This window comes from Staurois parvus, unplaced genomic scaffold (genome assembly GCF_062004578.1).
Source record: "Staurois parvus isolate SC_StPar_1 unplaced genomic scaffold, SC_StPar_1.0 ptg000011l, whole genome shotgun sequence".
In the NCBI taxonomy this organism is placed as follows: Eukaryota; Metazoa; Chordata; class Amphibia; order Anura; family Ranidae; genus Staurois; species Staurois parvus.
Genome location: NW_028317807.1, coordinates 28,556,253 through 28,579,373, shown reverse-complemented (window position 1 = coordinate 28,579,373; position 23,121 = coordinate 28,556,253). Strand labels below are relative to the sequence as shown.

General features: G+C 37.8%; 1 protein-coding gene across 9 annotated transcripts in view; it reads right to left on the bottom strand.

The window, feature by feature from the left end:
- Nucleotides 1-23,121, bottom strand: part of UNC80 (unc-80 subunit of NALCN channel complex) — a 223,535-nt gene that overhangs the window by 158,008 nt on the left and 42,406 nt on the right. For 8 of the 9 annotated variants that reach the window (XM_089672076.1, XM_089672101.1, XM_089672110.1 and 5 more), the window contains exons 18-23: nucleotides 21,866-21,964; nucleotides 15,220-15,470; nucleotides 14,795-14,901; nucleotides 11,159-11,218; nucleotides 6,285-6,441; nucleotides 3,034-3,206 (exon numbers count right to left, since the gene is read on the bottom strand). In XM_089672076.1, coding sequence (XP_089528202.1) covers nucleotides 3,034-3,206; nucleotides 6,285-6,441; nucleotides 11,159-11,218; nucleotides 14,795-14,901; nucleotides 15,220-15,470; nucleotides 21,866-21,964 — 847 coding nt within the window. The remainder of the gene's footprint in view (nucleotides 1-3,033; nucleotides 3,207-6,284; nucleotides 6,442-11,158; nucleotides 11,219-14,794; nucleotides 14,902-15,219; nucleotides 15,471-21,865; nucleotides 21,965-23,121) is intronic. The other variant, XM_089672147.1, reaches the window with a different exon arrangement.

Sequence of the window (23,121 nt, the reverse complement as noted above, 5' to 3'; positions counted from 1 at the left end):
TACTGGGGTAAATGGGGAGAGGTCAGAACCCATTGAGATGTCAAACGGAACAAGACAGGGATGCCCATTGTCCCCATTGTTGTATGTTATATCACTAGAACCATTATTGTCAACAATAAGGCTGAATAGAGATGTAAAAGGAATCCTGATAGGAGATACAGAACATAAAGTTGCTGCTTTCACAGACGACTTGCTGTTCTACGTAGGAAATCCCAGGATAACACTTCCAAATTTAATGAAGTCATTAAAGGAGTATGGAGAACTATCAAAATGGAGATTCTAAATATAAACATCTTAAAAAATGAAAAAGAAAAGATACAAAAGGAATTTCCCTTTAAATGGAAAGATAGGGATATAAAATATCTAGGAGTAAAACTTACAGCCTCACACAAACATCTATATAAATTAAACTATATTTCATTGATTAATGAGATTAGAGACGAGTTAAAAAGATTGGAGGGAGGAACCCCGACATGGATGGGCCGTATTAATCTGGTAAAAATGGTAATAGTACCAAAAATTATATATAGATACCAAATGATCCCAATTAAACTCCCAGAGATTTTTTTTTAAATAATTAAGAAACTGATAACAAAATACATATGGAGGAATAAAAAACCAAGACTGTCATACGAACTGTTAAGTAGGAGGAAAGAAAGAGGTGGTTTAGGGCTCCCAGACTTTAAAAGATATTACAAAGCAGTAATATTGGTAAGAACCATAGATTGGATATTTAATTATAAAAAAAGCTGGGTGAGAATAGAGAATGAACTCATTGGAATAGACTTGGGAAGAATGATATGGGTGCCAACACAGTATAGGGGTTTAAATGATAATGTAAATACATACACTTTGAATGTTTTAAAGATTTGGGATAATCTACACAGAAGTATGAAATGGACTTTTAATTCCACACTGATTCCACTAAAAAACACAGAGTTTTTTCCCCCAGGCAGAGAAGAAATAGGAGGGAGGTGGTTTAAAAAAGACAAGGTGCAATTAGGAGATATTTTGGTGGGGGATGAAATAGGATCATTTGGCGAATTGAAAAAAAAAGAGGGAGAGATCTTCACTAAACTAGATGAATGGCCGTATTTCCAATTGAGGTGTTTTGTTAGAAGTCTGCCAAGACCTTTAAGGACAAGAGACAATTGGAACTTGTTCGAAAAGGTATTGGGAACACAAGGTGATGGGAAACACGGGATTGCTAGAGTTTATAAAATACTCACTGAATTAGACACAAACACAAAGCCAACATATATAACAAAATGGGAAATGGATATGGGAGTTGTGATAGATGAGGAAAAGCAGAGGAGAATGTATAGATTAACTCACGAGAACGTTTCTATGAGAGAAGTAGAGATGAACTATAAGTGTTTGACAAGATGGCACATTTCACCAAAAGTAGAAAATAAGATGTGTGGAGAGAGTTCACTGTTGTGTTGGAGGGGATGTGCAGAAATAGACATAGATCTAGACCCAGAAGTATGCATTTTGCATATCACAGATATAACAGTAAATAAATATAAAAAATCAGGGATATGGTACTATATAAAAGCCCTGATACCCAAGTTCTGGCGGCGAATAGAGGCACCAAGGGAAGAGGACTGGATTGAAAGAGTTGAGCAGATCAAAAAGATGGAAAGGTTGTGTCATACCCAAGAAGATAAGATGGAGGTTTACTATGGGAAATGGGAGAACTGGGAAAAAACTAGATTATATATGAAGTATAGGAAAGAATAAAGAAAACAACAGAAAAATTTCACTTGCTGATATAAGAAGACGCAGAGAAAAGGTAGAATAGGCAGATGGGATATGGGGTGGGGGCGGAGGTGGGAGGGAAATGTATCATAGAGTATATAAAGTAGAAATGTTGGCAGAAAAAAAAAAGTAAAAAAAAAAAAAAAGAAAGCAGGATCTGTGGCTACTTCCAATCCTCAAATCTGACCTCAACCCTTCTAAACTGAAAACTTCACAGTTCAGATTTCCTTAACTGCCTCCCTATTGGGGGCCCCCTCCAAGCCCAGGCTCTGTAGCAGCCATGAGGGCTTCTATGACTATTGTTACGCCACTGTTTCCTTGCTATTAATCATTCTATTGACTTCATGTCTGTCCTGGGTTCCATGGAAAAAATACAAGTAATAGGTACACTATCCAAGAAAAAACAGTACTAATGGATCACATATAACTGTATAGCAATCTCATTACTAAATTAAACCATACAGAATCTGTGCTATTACATGTTTCACACATGACAATTTCTCATAGACTATACACTATCCAGTAGTGTAGAGACCCTCATTATCTTCACACATGTTTAAATTGCTTGGCATTTCCACAATGTAGATCAGTACTGTATGTGATAAATGTGCAAGGAAAAATTAAGTGTTGCTTTTAATATAAGTAAAGTTCAGGCTCTGTTCACTCCTTATATCTTCTACCTCTTTTACTTTAACCCTGTTGAGAAGTGGAGCTATGGTTCACAGCCCATTTAGACATATTTATTCAGGTTATGCTAACTGAAAAAGGATTAAAATAAAAAAACTTTCAAATGACAGTATATAAATAATGACCAATAACACAAAAAAAGGAAAAAAAAACACAAATCCAAAGAAGACTAAATGATTTAAACTACCCTAAATACACCCAAACCAAACACACCCTTTAAAAGAGAAGATAATTCTCCTTCTAGCAAATTCTGCCTAAGCATCTCAAAGAAAAAAACTGTGAGTTTTTGCTTTGGAAAAATATCACATAGGTGAAATCACAGCAATATGAATCCCATCAAAATTGCTCCACTTATACTTACACTTCAAATAAAGCACAACTTTCTGGAATATACAGTATATCCAAAAGAGGAAACAATTACTGTCGTCTGATTACAGATGAAAAATGTTCTACAAAGTTTTGGGTATGCAGGAAGCGCAGTCAGTTCTGAATTTGGTTGTTGATGTCCACATAACTGCTATTTTTGATTCTGGCTGGAACTTTCCTTTTTCTATTGATAAATAAAGCCCTTAGTTGACCACTTACCAAATCTAAAGCTGCAGCAAGAATGGAGGCATCAGGAATAGTCCCTGGTTCACAGCAGTTGAGGAGGAACTGGAATCGCTTCATTCCTTGTCTTATGGCTCCCAGATTGACCACATTTTTACTTTTTCCAGCCTCCAGATGAGCTATGCCATGGTCATCATAGCTGTGACATCCTGGAGAATGCAAAGGTGGGAGGAAAGAAGGGGAAAGAGCACAAGATCTCACAAATAAAAAAGCCAATTTTGAACCCCGAAACACTGGATTTCCCCAGAATTCTAATCTAATGCGTGGTCTGAAGCTAAGCGCACATGGTGAAATCACCCACAACACCCAGCGTATTATGGGGTACATGTATACACAATGATCTTTCAAGGTATTCCACACACCGTTGCCTTAAAAATGACAGTTTTCATATCTACTGGGATCCACACAATCCCTGTGGCTTCTTATATTAGCATATATAAAAGTTTGTTTACATGAAAATACAATTAAAGCATTGCAGCCAACAGAACACAAGCAGCGTAATCACTTGTGATCAAAGCTAGGGTGTGGAATAGCTTATAAAAATTAATACATTATCCCTAATTCAGCTTGGCTTAAACCAGTGTAGAAATAATTTAACTTTTGTTCTCTGTAGTTTGCACATAGGGATTGGAATAACACTGGGTAAACTAATCTGCTTATTAACTCAGCTATTTTAAAGCATTCATCAATCAATTGCTGAATAATGTTCATGTTTGTTAAGCATCTACCATCTGCTGTTTTTTCTCGATTGAATAGACTTTAATTAAAGGCAAATACATGTTTTCAAGTTGCATCAGTTTTCCAATGTTAGACATTTCTAATGAGGAGATTCATATGCGAAATAAGCAGAACTGTACTGTATATTGAATCAATCAGTAACTGCAGCATTCACCTACAATATATTTGCGTTCTGAATCTATCTATTCCATCTACCAACTAAACACTAAACAAAGAAGTTTGCTATACTGTATAATATTGAAAAGTATTTTTCTGGAGTCAGAAATAGTAACATGGTATTGCACAGTAGGGAGGTGTAATCGACATCCTCACATCTCTACATAGTACACATATACTGTATATTATATAAAATGTATAATATATCAGTCGGTAGCTAAGACAGTAGAGCAGAATTAAGAAGAAACGTGGTCGACATTTATCACTTTTGACATAGTAGTGGAGATGAGGAGCACTTTTGTTTGTGATTAGGCATAAAGTTATAAAGATCTGCATAAGTTGCAATCTGGTTTAAAGAAACTGACTCTTGGTTCCTGGGAAAAATATGCTTGAAGAGGCAAGAAAAGAGAACACAAATTTTAGATAATGTCCAAAAAAAGATTATTTATCTATATATTGAGTGAAGAATAACATCAACAGTATTTTGGGGGATCCAAAAGGCCCCCTTTTCAGGGCTTGAGATTGTACAAAGTCTGAACTATAACTTAGTGTGATATTTCAGAAGCATTAGTACTGGATAACAAGCCAGCTCCCAGTCTCTGGTTTGATAGGTTATTATCCAGCACATTGTTTTTAGAAAAATTACATCAAGCAACAGTCAAGACTCTCTATAATCTCAAGTCTTGGTGAAGGGGACTCCTTTGAACCCCCAAAATGCTTTGGATGTTTTAACTGGATATAATAATACATTAATTCAATCTGGACATTATCTACATCTGTCGCTCTATTTTCGTTGCTGTCCAAGCAAGTTATACCTTCTTAAGCACTTCTAATCCCCTATGATCAAAACAGGTTCACTGAGTCATTTCTAATGTTTTTCGACCTGTTGTATATATAAAAGTTAACACATGATAAAAACTACAGTAACAAATGTGAGCAGAGTACAACACTTCACAAAGCACGTCACCACGAGAGCAGAGAGACAGAGATTGAATGCAGCCAAAGGCAGTGTCCTGAGGTCAGCTCCATCACAACCATCATCTGCCGAGAACCCCATGTCAAACAAAAGTCTTCAACTCTGCCCATCTCAGTACAGTGACTCAAAAACATATCAGCATATGTGTACCCCAGTATATGGTATCAATCTGCTTAAAGGATATTCCAAATTTCTTCATTTAGAGTAAGGCTAAAGTGAATATTTCAGTAGGGTACACAGTATTAAGGCTAAATTGGCAATTAGCCATAAACATGACAAATAGGTTGTGTTCACGTTTACCATCACAGCCCCTTATAGCTTGCTTTACTCATGCATCCATCATTTCACTGAGTATATTAACAATGTTCTTTTCCTTAATAGCCTCACCATTTTCTTATTCTCTATGATGAATATCAATGCTGTACATGAATACAGTTTTTCAGCAGACTTATCACATTATTATAATCTCAGTATAACAGTGCTGATGCAAGAAGGACAGTGTCTTATTTTGGAAATGGTTATGCAGATGCTGGTCATGCAAACACAGAAGAAAAGAGATAATTGAAACAAGGTATCCGGGTGGAATTTTTGTCTTATTAAAATGCTTTGGAGTCATAACAAAAATATATTTGTATAAAATAGACAACTAAAAATAATAGTATGAATTAGGAGTCCATAATATATGGAACTGATTCTGGAATGCAAATTTTGGGATACTGGGCATCCAAATTTTGATAAATTTGTGCTGGTAAATTAAAGAAAGCATGCCGTGAAATGGAGGAAAGATTTTGTGAGGGATGTTTTCTGAAACATGCCGTTTGGTCATTTCCAAATTTCATGTGTCAAAAATGCACCGTCACCCAATTATTCAGCAATTAAGGCAAATGATTTGAGAGTACAGGCTTGTGCTTAAAAACACAGTCCTATAAATGAGTCACCGAGGCTAGCAGAATATTTACAATGCCTCCATAGACTTGTTTGGTACTATTACCATCATAGATTAAGCATTGACCTGAATCAGATAATTGCTCTGTTTCTTTTCAAACAGGTAACAGATGCATTTTGAAACACAATTGATTTTTTTTCATTCAGTGAAGCTATGGTGTTATTTCATGAGAATTAAGGAAAGAAATGGAAATGTAAAAGATAGGATAGATGGGTGGATTGAATAAGTTTGCTGGAGATTCTGTGAAAGAATTATGAGAAATAGGTATTGTTATGGGTCACATTTTGCTAATGAAGGAGGTTGCAGTGAATCTGTTGCAAGTCACCTCAGCAGCAAAAGTGTTAAAAATTTCAATGGAAGAAGGTAAAATAATTGTCAAGGAACAGAAAAAAGAGAACCCTGATATCTAACCATCTTTTTCTTCTGTGTGATGAAGCCTGGATGTATTCCTTCTGCTTGAGCGCCATTTACCAAGACGCTTGAAAAAATTTTCTTCTTCATCTCGCCCGCCATCCATTCCTGATCCTGGCCCAGCTTCAGACAGCTTTACAGCACTAGTAAATTTCACCTACACCAAGAAGAAGCAAGAGTATACTTACGTGATTAGGACTCGCTCAGAAAAAAAGTTAACCAAGTAGTCATGACTGTTAACTGAATACATGTATTTAAAAACCAGCTACTCGCTTTAATCATTTAGCATTCTGTAACTGTGGCTTGAACATTTCATTTTAAAGCTGAACTCCAGGCAGATATAAAAGACCCAAATTAATGCAGCTCTGTATTCATTATTAAATCATTACATGTATGATTTAAATGCAAGCTGTGTATGTACCTGCATTTGACTTTTGCATATCAGCCTCTTGCAATCCAGTGTACAGCAGAGGTAATGTTGATGGCAAGTCAAAATTGAACTAAGCTTAAATCCACTCCCACCTCCATTCTATCTACCCTGTGAAAGGAAAGATGCCTATACTTACCTATTCTGAAGTCACTCCAGTCTGATCACATGATCTCTCCAGCGCCGGCTTCAGTGTAGAGGAAAGATCGCCAACAACGGGCTGCAGAACCTGGGAGGTGATATCACCCATAGGCTTACTATGGGGCATTTGTTGTCGGCTATTCCTCCTCTACACTGAAGCTTGCACTGGAAGCCGATCATGTGAACAGACCAGAGCGACTTCAGAATAGGTAAGTATAGACATGTTTCCTTTTGCAACGTATTAAGAATAAGCTTAGAATAGTAGTGGGAGTTTAAGCTTAGTTAGGTTTTGACTTTCCTTCCAATTTAAGAATGGAAGAGGGGGGAGCAACACAAGGAACCAATCGGTTGTGCTGCAGTGCCGATGTGCTAAAAAAGAGATATGCTGATAGAAGAAGACCATAGTGAAATAGTCTGTTGCTGATTCCTTCACTGTCCAATCACATGTTGGGGGAGGGACTACATGCGTAGGTATTACTTAAAGTTGCAAACAGCTTACATAAAATATGAATGAAGCATATCCCTCTATAGTGTGTACCTGTCTGAATCCAGAGCAGTGTCATTTTTTTCTGCTGTCTCGTTCTGAGTCACTTCTGACAAGTTTCCTGACACCCTGAGAAAAAAAGGTGACGGGGAGCTCCAGCACACAGCCTGTGATTGACAGACTCAGCTCTGTTCCTGTGTGCTGTGTGTGTGTGTGTGTGTGGGGGGGGGGGGGTTGTTTCTTCCCTCCAATCTGCTCTCAGCTTTCAAAGCTCAGGCAAGCTGTATAAATTCTGACTTTTAACAGCTGTAGAGAAGGGAGGCTGCAGATAAAAAGGTATAGCTTATGTAGGAGGACTTTTTTAAATCTCTGTGTATCCTGTGAGGTAAGTCACTTCACTGGGTATATGTAGGGGTTTATAACTACATACAAAACAGGTCTGTGCTGCATAGCAAAGCTGCTGCTAACTGTTAATTTAACCACTTGCCCTCCTGAGGATTTCTCCCATTTCCTGACCAGGCCATTTTTTGCAGTACTTTAACTGGCAATTGCGCGGTCATGCAACGCTGCACCCAAATAAAATTTTCATCCTTTTTTCCCATGGATTGAGCTTTCTTTCAGTGGTAATTGATTGTTTTTTATTTTTTGAGAAAAATCAAAAGTTAAATAGGGGCTGTATACATTCCTTTTACTCCCATAAAGAACAAAGGGAATGATGGAGTGTGAAGCCTGTTTTGCTGCACTCAGTGTAGGTTTGTTGCATAAGGTTGTTGTGATTCACAACTGCACTCACTTCACAGCAGTTTACCATGAATGGATTTATTTACACGCACAAATCCATCCATAAATGTTTAAAAAAGGAAATAATTGATACAATATAAGAGTATAAAATTATAGACAAAATTGTAAAATAAATTAAATAAATAAATATGACAATTAAACAAAATCATTTTATGCTGTTTCAACTTTTTTACAACTATAAAGCTGCATTCACACCTAATTCTGGAGCTTTTTATTCTTTGCACATTTTTTCAGGTGTTTTCAGGCTTGAGTGTTTTTGTAATTAGCCAAAGAAAAGCCAGTTACTAGAGATAGTAGTTTAGGTTGGAAAAGTGCTAATTTCAGGTTTATATGGTGCTCCCGTTAAAGTTTTTGGGGCCACAAAATGACTCATTCTGCTTCAAAAGTAGCTAATTTATCTTTTTGGGCTTCAGGCTTTCACTTACAGGTTCCTGAGCGGTCATATTGAACAGACACAACTTAAAAGCATGGGAATTTGATGTTGAGCATTTGGGGGCCTTGAGACTCCATGTGCAAAATCCTGAGTTAAAGTAAACAAGGTTAAAGGGTATACAGCTGCAGCAACAGGTTTTTTTTTGTTATATCCAGCCTTAAAAAATATATTGTCCCTGGTACTGTCCCTACAGACTTACTCCTTCAAGGTCCAGCTCTGCTCATTTCCTAGGTTGGATGATGGTCACCATCATTCAACCCACTTAGTGTGGGCCCAGGCTGTCATGGACACGTGCCGGTGAGTGTGTCAGCTACGTAACAAAATCAAAGCTATTGTGGGGTCCTCAAGACATGTCATGTCTGCACTTGAGGCCCTATATAGTAACTAAATTGACCACCACGGGGTAGATCCTGGTATGTTATCCCATACCTGGAAGTTGTGGGTATATCCTGGGTTGGGAAGGTGATGAAATACAGTGGTGGAATGTGAGTGGAAGGTAACTGCATGTACTTTATACCCTGAAAGGTGAAGTAAATCTGTCACCTTGCTCTGTAAGTACAAAGAACAGGTTCATTTTAAAAGAACATTGATTTGGGTGCTTACTAGAAGTTGACAAATGCACATGTCATTTCTAGTCACATTGTATGGAATTCTGATATTTTTTTTATTAATATGCTTTTTTAAGCAGAACTCCAGACAAAAAGATATAGTTAAATACATACAGGTCTAATGTATTACCTGACAAAGGAAATGTAACTCTGTTCAGCTAATCTTTTCAGATACCGGTTCCGGTTCCGATGTCGGTAAGTACAACCATGTCATGACAGTCTCAGCAGGCTACCCCATATTGATGTAATGCAGTCCTATTCACAGCCTATAACATCTTAATACATAGAAAATGAAGGAGCTGAAGAACACTGATGAGGTCATCACTGTACTATCCTATAGGCATACTTCTTGTAAGCAACTGAGCCCTGATTATCTCAGATGGCTGCTCCTCCTCCCTACAGTCCAAGTGCTGTTGCGAAGGAGCTTGAAGATATTCCATTGAATTCATGTACCTATGCTATTTCTATGAAAAATTAAAATTATTATCTGCCTGGAATTCAGCTTTAAAAAATGTTTTCATTAAATGCAGTATGCTTTCAAATTAATTAAAATGCTTTTTGAAGCTTCTACAAAATACTGCCACACATGGACATTAAACACAAGCTAAAATGCAGCAAGTACATCACCAAAGAAAAAAAATGATTAATCACATTCAACTCACTTGGTCTGTAATGTTAAAAAGTTCTGAAACATATGGGACCATAGGCAGAACTAATAAAAATAACAATACATAAATATGTTACACGTGCTTATAAAATTAAAATTGGCTGCAGCCCTTTATTATTGGTTTATAAATAGCCATGTAGTTGTATTTATTAAGATAATCATCATCTATGTTTAATTAATAAAAGTTTTTTAACCATAAACCTAGCTCAGCTATTACAGCTCAAGCTAATCAACTGAACCACCAATAAATGAAGAAATGTCACCTTAAGTATCGAAGGGACACAACCACACAATTACGGCCGTGACAAGGGAGGATGCTCTTGTAGCTGCCAATCTACCATAACTGACTGATGACGCATCTCTTTTTCTAATTAAAGATCCTGACTGGCACATGAGAAGACTATTATACCTGTCTTCTTGCAAGGACCACTGGCCTAGATAAGTCAGAATTTAAAGGGGAACAGCTTCAACAAAAGATCTAATGGGGTCTGCCATGGTTCCATGGGTGGGGTGATGCAAATTTATTTACTACCCCACCTTGCACTACAGAACAATTGCAGATGAATTTGACTAACCTCTACTAACCACCTTTAGCATTTTTATCAGATTAGCATTTATGTTAAGCTTTAAAAAAAAAACATATAGGAAGCCTTAAAAGCTGTACAGCAAGATCACTGCACTTTTGCACACAAGGACTACACTGCACAATATTTAATTTTTCACACTACTGGATCACTGCAAATTGACTCTGCGCCCCATTAACTGACATTAAGCTTTTTTTTTGGACCATGTATTTTGTGAACAGCTGAATATTGCTACAATTGTCCTTGCATCTCATGAAGCAAGTCAGGTTGACTATTACTATGGGATTGTGTTACTGAAGGCAAATAGTCTGTTTACTTGGCATGGAAAGTTGCACTTTGCAAAGGAACTTTTCCCAGAGCTTAGTGAATAAGGTGGAATTCTGTTGATTTCCATCAGACAAATACGTGCAATCAAAAATGTGCTTTTTTTATTTTCCTTACATGCGACTGGGTATTCTTTGCAAAGTGCAATTCAATAAAGTCTAGGGGAAGTCCCCTTGAAAAGTGCAACTTTCTTTGCAAGGTGAACAGCCTCTTTAGCAAATCAACCCCTATGCCTGCAATCAGTAGAGGGACAGCAGGGTTAATACTCAGTAGAGCAGTAGAACAGTTACCTGTAGCGTTCCACAATCTTCTCTCTCAATGGTATATGGCAAAACAAGGAGTTGTGTATAAGTTATATATGCTTACATGCCATGCTAGATATTTGCTCCTTTTAAAGTTATTTACCTTTTTGTCTATCTCCTCCATCTCCTTTGCTGGCAAGCTCTTCCTAATGCCAGTGGCATTCTATGCAAATGAGAAGGAGCAGACAGGTTCAGCTAGTAGTTATTTGATAATAAAAGAAAATGGGTCATGCCATTTCCCTCTCAAAACAAACCTATACAAATGCAGTAATCATTCAGTTGCAACCTTCATGTATTTTGTTGCTTCTATTTCATAGGTGAGAGCATATCACATCCTTTTTTCACACTTGATACAGTTGCTAGCTGATTTTAACCTACAGGTTCAATAACCATTTGATGCAATTCATTATTCCCTGTTTTTCACAAGTCAGTGATTAGAGTTAATTGTCTAAGAAAATCATTACTGAATTTGGAAATGTTCACTATATGAATTTTCAAATATGCAAGTGTGAACTGTTGTATATGATAAATAAAGTACGTGGATCTAGCACTGTAAGTAAAGGGTCTTACTGCAGCAGTCAGTGAGACATAAAGGAAGCCAGTTAATAATTTAAACCAGTAGGACTGATCCAAATGTAAAATATTTTTTTATATAAACTCGGCGCCAAAATTTACGAAGACTTGATGACATTTAACTTGTCATTCTGATACCCAAACAAATCAAGTAGTACAGAACTGTCATACAAAAATTTAATTAAAAAATTATTCTACTAGGCTTGTGTCTCAGAATATGTAAATAAGGGGAAGGAGAGCTTGCCACAACATCCAAAATACTTCCGCACATGAAAAATGGCTTTTACTCAACCCAAAATAGTTGAAATATAAAGAGAAATCTCATTTGTGATTGGATATTGACAGAGATCATTGACAGCAATAATGAACCTTTATTGGTTAAAATAACACATAAACACAATGACATAAACCCAATATAAAAGAAAGTTATGGATCTGAGGTACTGACCCTGAATCCAATAAATCAAATGTCATTCATATATTTTTTAATTACATTTTATAAATATATAATTATTATTATCCTAGACTCCAATCTGTCTTTCCAGCCCCAGGTCCAATTGCTGACAAATTCATGCAGACTCCACCTCCGCAACATCTCCAAAATAGGTCCGCTACTAACTCCAGAATCTACAAAGCAACTCATTTACTCCCTTATTTTATCACGACTTGACTACTGTAACTCCCTCCTCACCGGCCTACCTCAACACAGGCTATCCCAGCTTCAGTCTATCCTGAATTCGGCGGCCAGACTCATCCACCTTACTAACCGCTCCGTATCCGCCACCCCTCTCTGTCAATCCCTCCACTAACTTCCGATTGCCCAATGCAAATTACTAACATTGACGTACAAAGCTGTTCATAACACTGCCCCAAACTACATCACCGACCTGATATCCATCTACCACCCAAAACGCACTCTCCGCTCCTCACAAGACCTTCTGCTCTCTAGTTCCCTGGTCTCCTCCTCCCATGCCCATCTCCAGGACTTCTCCAGGGCTTCCCCCATCCTCTGGAATTCACTACCCCAATCCATCAGACTGTCACCTACCCTCCTCACCTTTAGGTGTACCCTGAAAACCCATCTCTTCAGAGAAGCCTACCCTGCCCTCACCTAATTGCCAATCTCCTCCACTCTTCCCACCACTCCATCCCCCACAGCTATTTCCTCCTGTACCACTCTCCCCTCCCTCCTAGATTGTAAGCTCCAAGGAGCAGGGCCCTCGAACCCCTCCTGTATTGTAATGTTTCTGTGCTGTCTCATGTACTGTCTCCCATTATAATGTACAGCGCTGAGCAAACTGTTGGCGCTATATAAATACTGTATAATAATAATAATAATTGGTTGGACTGAGAGCTCTCAGAGAAGAGGGACAGACATAGAGAGTAAAGAAATGCAGAAAAGAGTTGCCACTAAAAATGCAGCTGCTATATTGGTGTATCTCCTCTCTGTCTGTTTCTCACTTTTTTGAAGATATGCTGGATACGCAATAAGGATCCAAGATGTAATGGATATTAAGGAATGAACTGGTAGACATAGAAATGACCAAATAGTGATTTCACTGTATCAATTGCATTGAGCCATCCTTAATACAACGTTCGATCAATCCTTACAATCTTCATTTCACGAGTAACTGGCACCAAAACAAAGTTACATTCTTAGACTTGTCAATAGAAATAACATTCCAATTAACCATCAAGACTACTTTATATAGAAAGCCGACTGTTACAAACAGTTTATTACATGCAGACAGTTTCACCCACACCCTAGTCAAGGGCATTCCAGTGGAATTCCAGGGAGGTATCTGTCTATACACATATGAAAGTGGATCTATATCCACAGGCAGTCTTCACATTTTATTGTCCTCCTCTATTACATCAGCTGCTCCTTTCCTGACCTGGACACTCTATAGCCATACACATGTATTAAGGATGACTCAATGCAATTGATCCAGTGAAATCACTATTTGGTCATTTCTATGTCTTCCAGTTCATTCCTTCATCTCCATTACATCTTGGATCCTTATGGCTTATCCAGCATATCTTTACACAAAATGACCAATGGACAGGGAATAGATACACCAATATAGCAGCTGCATTTTCTAGTGGCCACTCTTTTTCTGCATTTCTTCACTCTCTATGCCTGTCCCTCTTCTTTGAGAGCTCTCAGTCCAACCAATAATTATATATTTATAAAATGTAATTATTAATTAATTATATGAATGACATTTGATTAATTAGATCCAGGGTCACTACCTCAGACCCATACCTTTCTTTTATATTGGGTTTATGTCATTGTGTTTATATGTTATTTTAACCAATGAAGATGCATTATTGCTGGCAATGATCTCTGTTAATATTCAGTCACAAATGAGATTTCTTTTTATGTTTCAAATATTTTGGGTTTGACATGTTGAGCAAAAGTCATTTTTCATGTGCGGAGTTTTTTTTATTTTATTACAGAGCTGTCCTATATCAGTCCTCAAAAACAAAATACTGGAGTGTTGTAGCAATGTATAATTGTTTTTTTAACTAAATGCCACCAAATTCTGTATCATCAGGAATTTACACACAGAGAGGTGAATTTACTAAAGGCAGAAAGGCTTTTGCAAAGAAAATTTTACTTTTTTTAGGGAATGTTCCCTTCATCTTGTTGAATGAGGTGACCGTTGGCTTCCATCATCTAATCTGGATGACCTCCATTATCCAATCATGTGAAAACAAAAGTATTGTTTTATTTTATTTTAATTTATTTTCAATGCACATGATTGGGTATTCTTTGCAAAATGAAATGTCACCGCATTCACTAAACTAAAGCAAAAATCCATTGCAAAGTGAACAGCATGGTTGCCTTTAAAAAAATCAACCCCAGTGCTAAATGTATGTGAGGATCAGCCTTCAATGAGCTGTGTTGCCCTGATATGGTGAGATTTCATTGTAGAAGTTGATTGTAGCCAGCCAGATAGCAATCCAGTACATATTCCCACATAGCATACATAATGGTCCAAAGGTTTCTTAGTAGCAGTGAATCATTACTATGCTACATGTGGAGCTTTTACACCTCCAAATAAGGTCACCTTTATTCCAAGGTGTTATTCTGCATTAAACATCATGCATAGTTCTTGTGAATGATTAATATGGCTTTTTTTTTTTTAAATATGAAAGTGCACCTTAGAGCTCTGTCTGATAAATGAAAGCCGATCCACAGAGCTAATGTCCAAAAGATCTTCAACATTGTCAGTCAGCCCAGAAAGCGAGGAGCGCTTCAGCCAGTTGCCTAAATATGCAGACATGTGAAAATAATATTAATACAATATGAAACACATTGCAGTTCTAAATTCCTATGCCCAAGATGTCTACATTTTTCTGCTTTGCTGTACAGAATCCCATTAATAGGCTTATTCAAAAAAAGAATGCGAGGAATGCAATGATGCACAAAATACAGTAATCTAGGGAAGGAAATCAAATTTTAGATTATCTGGTCAGATTCTGTTGACTGGTACAGGTTATTAAACATTGCTACTATTTGCCTGGTTGAATAAGCCCACTTACTGTATATACATATAACTGATAAATATTATCAAAGAGCACTAACCTAGAGGCAACTTCAGTTTTTTCCGGAGGGATATCCTGCGAGACCTGGATCGTGAGCGTCTCTCATTGGTATTGACAGAATGAGCTGTAGTGCACTCCGAAGTGTCTGGTTCTGATTGACTGCTGGTATCACTGGCTGCACTCTGTGACTTGAACATCTTGCGCCAAAAATCCTTGCGTCCCAGTCCCGCTCCCTGCATTTGTTCATCACTGCGAGACAGATCGGGGTGAACATTTAAATTGTCGGCATTGCTGTGAAATAAAGCAAAGTGGGAAAATCTACATTTACTGTAAATGTTAAAATAGTTATTATTTTATTATAACATTCTTTATCAACTGATGATCATAAGTGTGGCCATTTTTTTTTTTTTGCATTCTTTATTTTTATTTTGGAAAAAGTACAAAAGATATCGGCAAAGATTGCATTGAATACATTATAGAAGTTATGTCACAGGTTATACTTTACAGTAAAACCCCCAACAGTATACAGACTTTGTTGTATATGGTATAGTCAAATACTCTGTCTTGATAGTCAAGATTCCCCCCAACCAGATAAAGTGGAGAATGTGAAGGCGAGATGCTATATGTGGTAAATGCTTGATTACAGGCATGCCTTGTCGGTGAGCTATGGTGGGCTGTTTGCATAGGTCAGCAGTCAGGGCAGATCCCTGAGCACCACAGGCGTGTGGTCAATGGTGAAGGCAGGGGATATGGTTTAGTCAAGGTGTGTCTGCACTAGTCAAGGGCTAGTGCAAGGTGTACTGCCATTTGGTAGATTTCGAATTCGGGGAGTTCCATGCCTCTGGATATCTTCGGTCTGGGAAGGACCACCTGTTTAATGTGAGCTGGTTTGAATGACCAAATTAAGTTATTAAGGATGGATTGAATCAATTTGAAATAAGTCAAGTGGATATAAATTGGGATTGTCTGGAGAAGATAAAGAATTGGGGGTAGGGCATTTTGTTTAAAAGAGACGTATGGAGTTCTTAAAAAATTATACTCATCTAGGTGAATGAAGCATTGGTCTGATGCTACATCTGTTCCCCGCTGCTTTTGAGACTAAGAACTGAGTGATCAAAGACCACTTTGACCAGTCTTCAATGAGAAGAGAGCCAGTGACTGTCAGTCACTGGCTCTCTGCTGTGCTCCTCCAGCGCTCACTGTGGCAAGGGTGGGAGCAGCTGGCTCAGGCTCTCAGTGGCTCGGACTCCTAACTGCACTCCTGTGATCCACAGGGAAGTAGGGCCAAAAAGCTCTGGCCATACTTATGCTTTACTTATATTGCATCTCCCCATGTTCATGTTGCCCATGTCAATAATTCTGTAGAGATAAGGGGAACAAAGTTAAGAGTGTACAGATGCAAAACATCTTTTGGCATCTGGATATTCAAATATCTAATGTTAAATGAGGCCCATTTAAATGTAAACTTTTGTGTAGGGGTTTCTATCTTAAAAGTGAATGTCTAGTAAAACCTTATAATTTTGTTTTGATTGAGTAGGAAAGAGTTAGTCTCCTTTCCAGTTTTTTTATTGTCTGCATCCCCACTCTAGAGAATTACCTTCTCTGTTTTACTTGGTGACCACTGTCACTGAGACAGAAAGTGATATAAAAATCAAAAATGTTACAGTTGTCACCACAACAAGTGGAAAGGCAGGTCTTGTTCTGGTTACAGCAGTCTAAAGGAGGATTTCCCCTCACTTAGAAAAAATGACAGGAAGTTAAGGAAAATCTTTCCAATGGGACACAGACAGCAACAAATAAAAATCTCAGTGTTTTAACCCTTCCCTGTCCAAAATTGAACAAAAACATTATAGTACAGTATGTTTTATGTTTTCTGCAGCAATATTTCACCACAATAACACACGTGTTGTACAGAGCTGAAATCAAGAACTATCTATTGTTATAACTTCCCATCAGGGGCGGACTGACAACTCATGGGGCCATAGGGGATCATGGGGCCCCTGTGTCCTTGCCCAAACTAAAAAAAGCCTATGAAAAAGGTACCAGGGGCATCTCATGGGGCCCCCTACTGACCCCGGGCACTCAGGCAGTGCCCGAGTTTCCAAATGGTCAGTCCACCCCTGCTTCCCATACCTCCAAATGCTACGCAATTTAATACAAATTGAAGCTCAGCACACAAAATGGACAAGGCAATAGACTTTGCAAGTGGAATCAAAGAACAGAATTTTATTTTTAAATATGCTTAATTAAGTGAAATTCTACTAATTTCCCCTTTTTTCAGAAGATGAGCTGCAATCGCTGACCACTTTCGGAAAATGCTAGTTGCTTGGGTCTTTTTTCAATGCAGTTTTAATACTTTTTTAGTCACTGACCCGCAAAAGGTGCTATTTGCAGCTCAGGAATGACAGACATTTCAGAAGACCTGACTTGCATAATTGTTTCAGATCAGTGTATACAAGGCAGTGGGGTCAGCAGGGCAGATAGCCAAGTAGCATTGTCAGACGGAGAAGTTATCAAATTCTGAACAAAGGAGACGCAGACAGCAATTAAAACCAGACAGAGGTTCTAACCCCTTTCCCTCACTGTCAAAAAAAATGTTACTGCTGTGTGTGTCTCCACGTTTTTTCTGTACTGGTGACACACATGGATTAAGGGAGGAATCACTAATGGGGACAAAAACAACAAAAACTGGAGTTTTACATTAACAAGAAAATAGAACAATAAAAACTTAAGCACGAAAAAAGCAGGTCTATTTAGTAATTTAACCTAAACAAAACCGAATTAACAAAAATACAAAACAAAATGACTATTATACAGGATTTAAATGACTCATGATGTTCTGGCAATCCTGTGCTGATAATGTACAAATAAAGGAACACAAAACGTCTGGTGCACGACATATATCAGTAAACTCCCCTTCCTTCTTCTATTTTATAAATAGTGGGCTTTTGCAGAGACTTTGATTCCTGATTTCAAACACAAATAAGCCAAGCAAACAGATTTCTTCAGGATGACTCTACACTTCCGAAGCAGAGAACAGATCTGTCACTGTAACTTCTGCAGCTCAAGGGCATGAAGGGAGTTGGGTTCTTTACTCAGTGGAAGAAGAAGCTGCTCAGAAAGGGAGATTGTCTCTAGGAGAAGAAGACTGCCTTAGATAAGAACCCCAAAAATACAGTATATTGTTTCCACTTGTTCTTAGAGCATCTTAGATATTCAAAAAGGGAGCTTGCTGATTGGAAATATGGAAATTGATTCTTACTGACTTTTTCTTTCAATTAGTTGGCTTTGTGCAGCTCTTATTTACGAGGGCATTCAAGTCAAACTGAGACTTTTAGTTTTACAGTTATAAAAGTGATGATAGGGTACAGTACTACATGCAGTAGTAAGTGGCAAGTGTGTCCTATTACTGATAGGCAGCGAACATGATGCTGGCCAGTCCAGAGACCGATAATCAAAATGGCAGACAACAGTGTTTGTGCATACATGGAACAGCAAGTGGTGATGAAGTTTCTTGTGAATGAAGGCATAAAACCCACAGATATCTACAGAAGACATCAAGCATCGAGAAGACACTCAGCCCCAGTAAGAAATGTGAATGGTGTAAATGTTTCAAAGATGGCCGTATGTCCATCAGTGACAATCCCAGATGTGGTGGTTCCCAGCCCACAGCAGTCATTCCTGTGAACATTCAGCGAGTGAAATGCCTGATGCTGATGCTGGATAATCGATGCATAACCTGTCATGAAATTGCACAAGAGACAAATCTTTCTGTGGGAACAGTGAACATGATGACAAAGTGAAGCCGGCTGTCTTAGGATGGTTCGGGTGTACTGACAATTTTTTCTATGCCAAAGCTTTCCAGGCATTAAACACTGGGAAACGTGTATAAATGTAGCAGGGGAGTATGTTGAAAAATAAATGCAGTTACCACTCCTTGAAATTTGTTCTTTTATTATATAAACTCAAAAGTCCCAGTTTGACTTGAATGCCCCATGTATTACAATCACCTATTTTAACGAACAAGATTACTGCAGAAATATGGAAATATGAATAAATATATATACATTAAAGGGTAAATAAATGTAAAAGTAAATGATCCTTTTCCATGTCAAACTACCCTGACCCTTCTGTTAAAATGTACATGATTGAACCATCTTTGTCCATAAAGTAGATGTTGACCCTGGATAGTGCCTGAACAAATATAGCACCGACCTTCTAGAGCATTGTTTCTCAACCTTTCTTCAGTCAAGGCACCCTTTAAAATTATGGACTGTCTTGAGACACCCATTCTAAAATGTAAAAAAACTATTCTAATAGTTTTATATAATGCAGCAACATCCATACATGTAGGACACCCAATGTTAGAGGTGATTTATCCTTCCAAAGCAAATACACTGTTACACACTGGTACTGACTAATATTCCAAAGTTTTTCTTGTCCCTCAGTTTTTTACCATCACAGAGCTAATGTGACCTCAGTGCTGATGGAGAGGGACAGGGGAGGGTCAAACAAGGATGCTGGGCAGGCAACCAACATCCTCCTTATCAACTCCTTATCAATGCCGGTGGATAGAAGGTTGTAATGGTGCACAATGAAAACCTTTGGCTTTGTGTACCTAAAAGGCAGGCTTGTTCCACCTGCTTGCTTGTATACAAGTTTTGGGAAATTTTTAGACATTTTGCCAAGGCACTTCAACCTCAAGGCACCCTGGTTGAAAAAGGTTGTTCTAGAGGGAAAAGTCATTGTTAGTGGGAGTACTGAAAATGTGGTGAGTGACAATAAACACCTTCAAGTGTTATCCTTACACATTACTTAGCATTCAGATATCTGACAATAGGTCTGCTTTGAAAACAAACATTACTTTAAAAAAAGAGAAGATTATTTGAGATCTACTTTGATTAAAATCAGTAGGATAAAAATGTTGTAGACTATTTTTTGCAATACTTTTCAGATTCATTGAGGTTGCACGAGTTCACTTACATACATTAAAGTGTATGTAAACTCTAATATTTAACTTTGTTTCCTTTTGGTCTATTAAACATACCACTAAAAGCATGTTGTTATATCTGTTTGATAATTGCAAAAGAACTATTTGATCTTCATAACATCCTATACTCTCTACCCCTGCTGCACTGTTATCAAATAGAAATGTTATTGGCCTTGATCATGTCATTTATGTGGACTACAAAACATCTGCCCTCCAGTATTACAGAGGTGTTCTGTAGCCCTGTCCTAGGGTGAAAATATGGATTCTCCAACATTATACTACAGTGAGTGAATGTTGTCATGCAGTGTGAACTTGGCAGGATCACCAGGTCAACAAAAGGGAAAAAAGTCTGGGTCTAAGGACTGGTAAGCTGCAATATATTACATTTTTGCTGTTGGGTTTAAGCAAATAATAACAGTATGTCTGTAAAGCTGTAATCTAGGTTGCAAGGAGAAGGCTTGGAAGTAACCCTTTTTCTATCCATAATTTCACAATTAATAGCAAGTAACAGAATAGCAACTTAAAAGTTACCAATAATAATCTTTTTTTTTTCACTAGTGATTTAAACAATTTGAAGCACACATGCTAACATAAATGACAGATATAGATTACAGTGGATGTCTTTTTTAATTTGTTTATGTATTTAATAAAAATTGAATTTCATGTTTCGGGTTTCATACTATAGACAAAAAAGTACCTCCCTTTCCTTTTTAGACACATTTTGTCATAAGGCTCGTTGCTAGGTCTAGTCCTAATTTTAGATTTTGTCCATAATATGTAGTAAATTCCCTATATACATTAAAGGATAAGTTCCCCTTTTGCAAAAAATAATAAATGCACATTTCCTTGCAGGTAAGAAAATGTGCATTTATTATTTTTTTCTAAGGAGCCTGTATAGTATTGAACTCATGATCAGCAGACCCTAGGTGCAATCTCAGGCTCCTGCAGACTCTTAGCATAGTTGTCTGTCCGTACCTCATACAGGCACACTGATACCTCAAAGCAGGAAGACCAATGAACTACCAGAGCACTCACCAGCGCCCTTGTAGTTCATTGGGTAATGTATGATGGTACTTGTAGGCATTCATTTACAGGAAACTGTAAATGAATGACGCGGCTGTGTGGGCGGGGACCCTGAGACCACATTAGTTTCAAACTGTAACATCAGATCCCCCTCCCACTGTCACAGGTTGCTATCACATAAAATGGATGGAGTATGTAACATATTTCAAAGGTGAACTTATCCTTTTAATGGCGCTAATAAAGTATGTCCATTTCTTGAATGGCACATGTGTATCTAGAGAGTATGTATATAATTTTAGAGGCTTTGATGCTGCGCACATAAAACTAGGAAATTTCAAGTGGGTCTCACAAAGTAGGGAAGCAAAGCATAGGAAGGAGATGGAGTATAGGGAAGTTGTTTCTTACTGGTGATAATTTAGCAGTACATTGAAAAGACTGGTATAGGCCAAAAGGGTGTTTTAGGATTCCTGGTCCAAGACAATAATGAAAACACATTTAATAGCATACACTGCAATTTCAAAAGCTAAATATCATGAAATACTAATATCAAAACTGAAGCAATGATTCAGCCATGAGTTCACCCAAGCACATTGGAAGCTCTCTGTAACACAAGTTGATATCAGTGGACACAGTGAAGACACAATTAGGTCTTTGGAATAATTGCCTTACTTACTGCTCTGGAGTCTGTGGGGGGTGGCTAGAGATGTAACTTCGGCACTCCTCGGGCGCATAGGACACCCGACCCTTTTCAGGAGCGCTCCCTTCTTCTGGTCTAAGGGTGCAATAGGGCCAACCAGAGGAAAGAAAAGTCAACCAATGCCCTGGTCCCTTTGTACTGACTAGCATAAATTTGTCACCAAGGAATGCTAAAAAACAAGCTTCAGGTGTTATCCACAACAAAGCTTCTAAATAAACAGTTATCTCATTTTGCAGTTCCTCTACTAAGTGAATTTTATTGAGCAGCAGCAAGCAATGGAATGAAACAGCATGGAAGCAAAAGTTCAACGCTGAAATATAGCGAACAGTATACAGTAGCTGTATGCCTATTCGTTCTACAAGATATTAGGTGTAGCCTATGAAGGTGTACAATATCTGTCATCTAAAAGTTCTTCAACCACAGCATAATAAAGCTGCCATGTGCAATGGGGCTCATAAACAATTTAATTGTTATCAACTTTAAACTCAGTAAAATCAAACAATATGGTTTCACCTAAAACACATTTTTACCCTGAGGTCAAAACTGACTTGCACAGATTTCAGAAGGTGTTATAAGGTTTTCAACATGGATGTACTAGTTACTTTAACTCACTAAAGATGGATCATAGTTCATGGGTCACAGAGGTGGCAACTAAGTACAAGCCCAGGCTCTGGTCTTGTAGGCCCACTGTCATTAAACATAGTGACATGTCTCTTAGAATAACCAAGACTATGGAGGCTATCAATTTAATAATAACTAGTGGGAAGGAAGTGAGCATGGTTAGCTAGTGGGGTAAATGCAAACTAAACATTGTTGCAGCCTTCACTGCAGTCTCCAGAAGTCAAGTATTCAAGGCTGTTGCACATAAATTACTGTAAATAACTGGGATTCACAAAAATCGATATATGTCGAAACACAATGAGTATCAACAATGAACTTTTTACACTGGTTACAGAGAATTCTGCAGTGCTTGTACTTGACCTATGTATACATTAATTATATATGATATATGTAAATACTGCCTGGAAAAATGATTGCACAAACAAAAGGGAAACTTTCACGCATGTTCTTCTCTTTGCAGTTGATCACATATGGGCACACTTTGGTGTAAAAATAGAGCACTTCAAATGCATTCTTAATGCCCAGGCCCTAACGTTTCGATATGGAACCCAGAAAAGAAAGCAAGTCCTGGGACAAATGGTTTAATAAGCACAGATGCTTAAATGGATAAA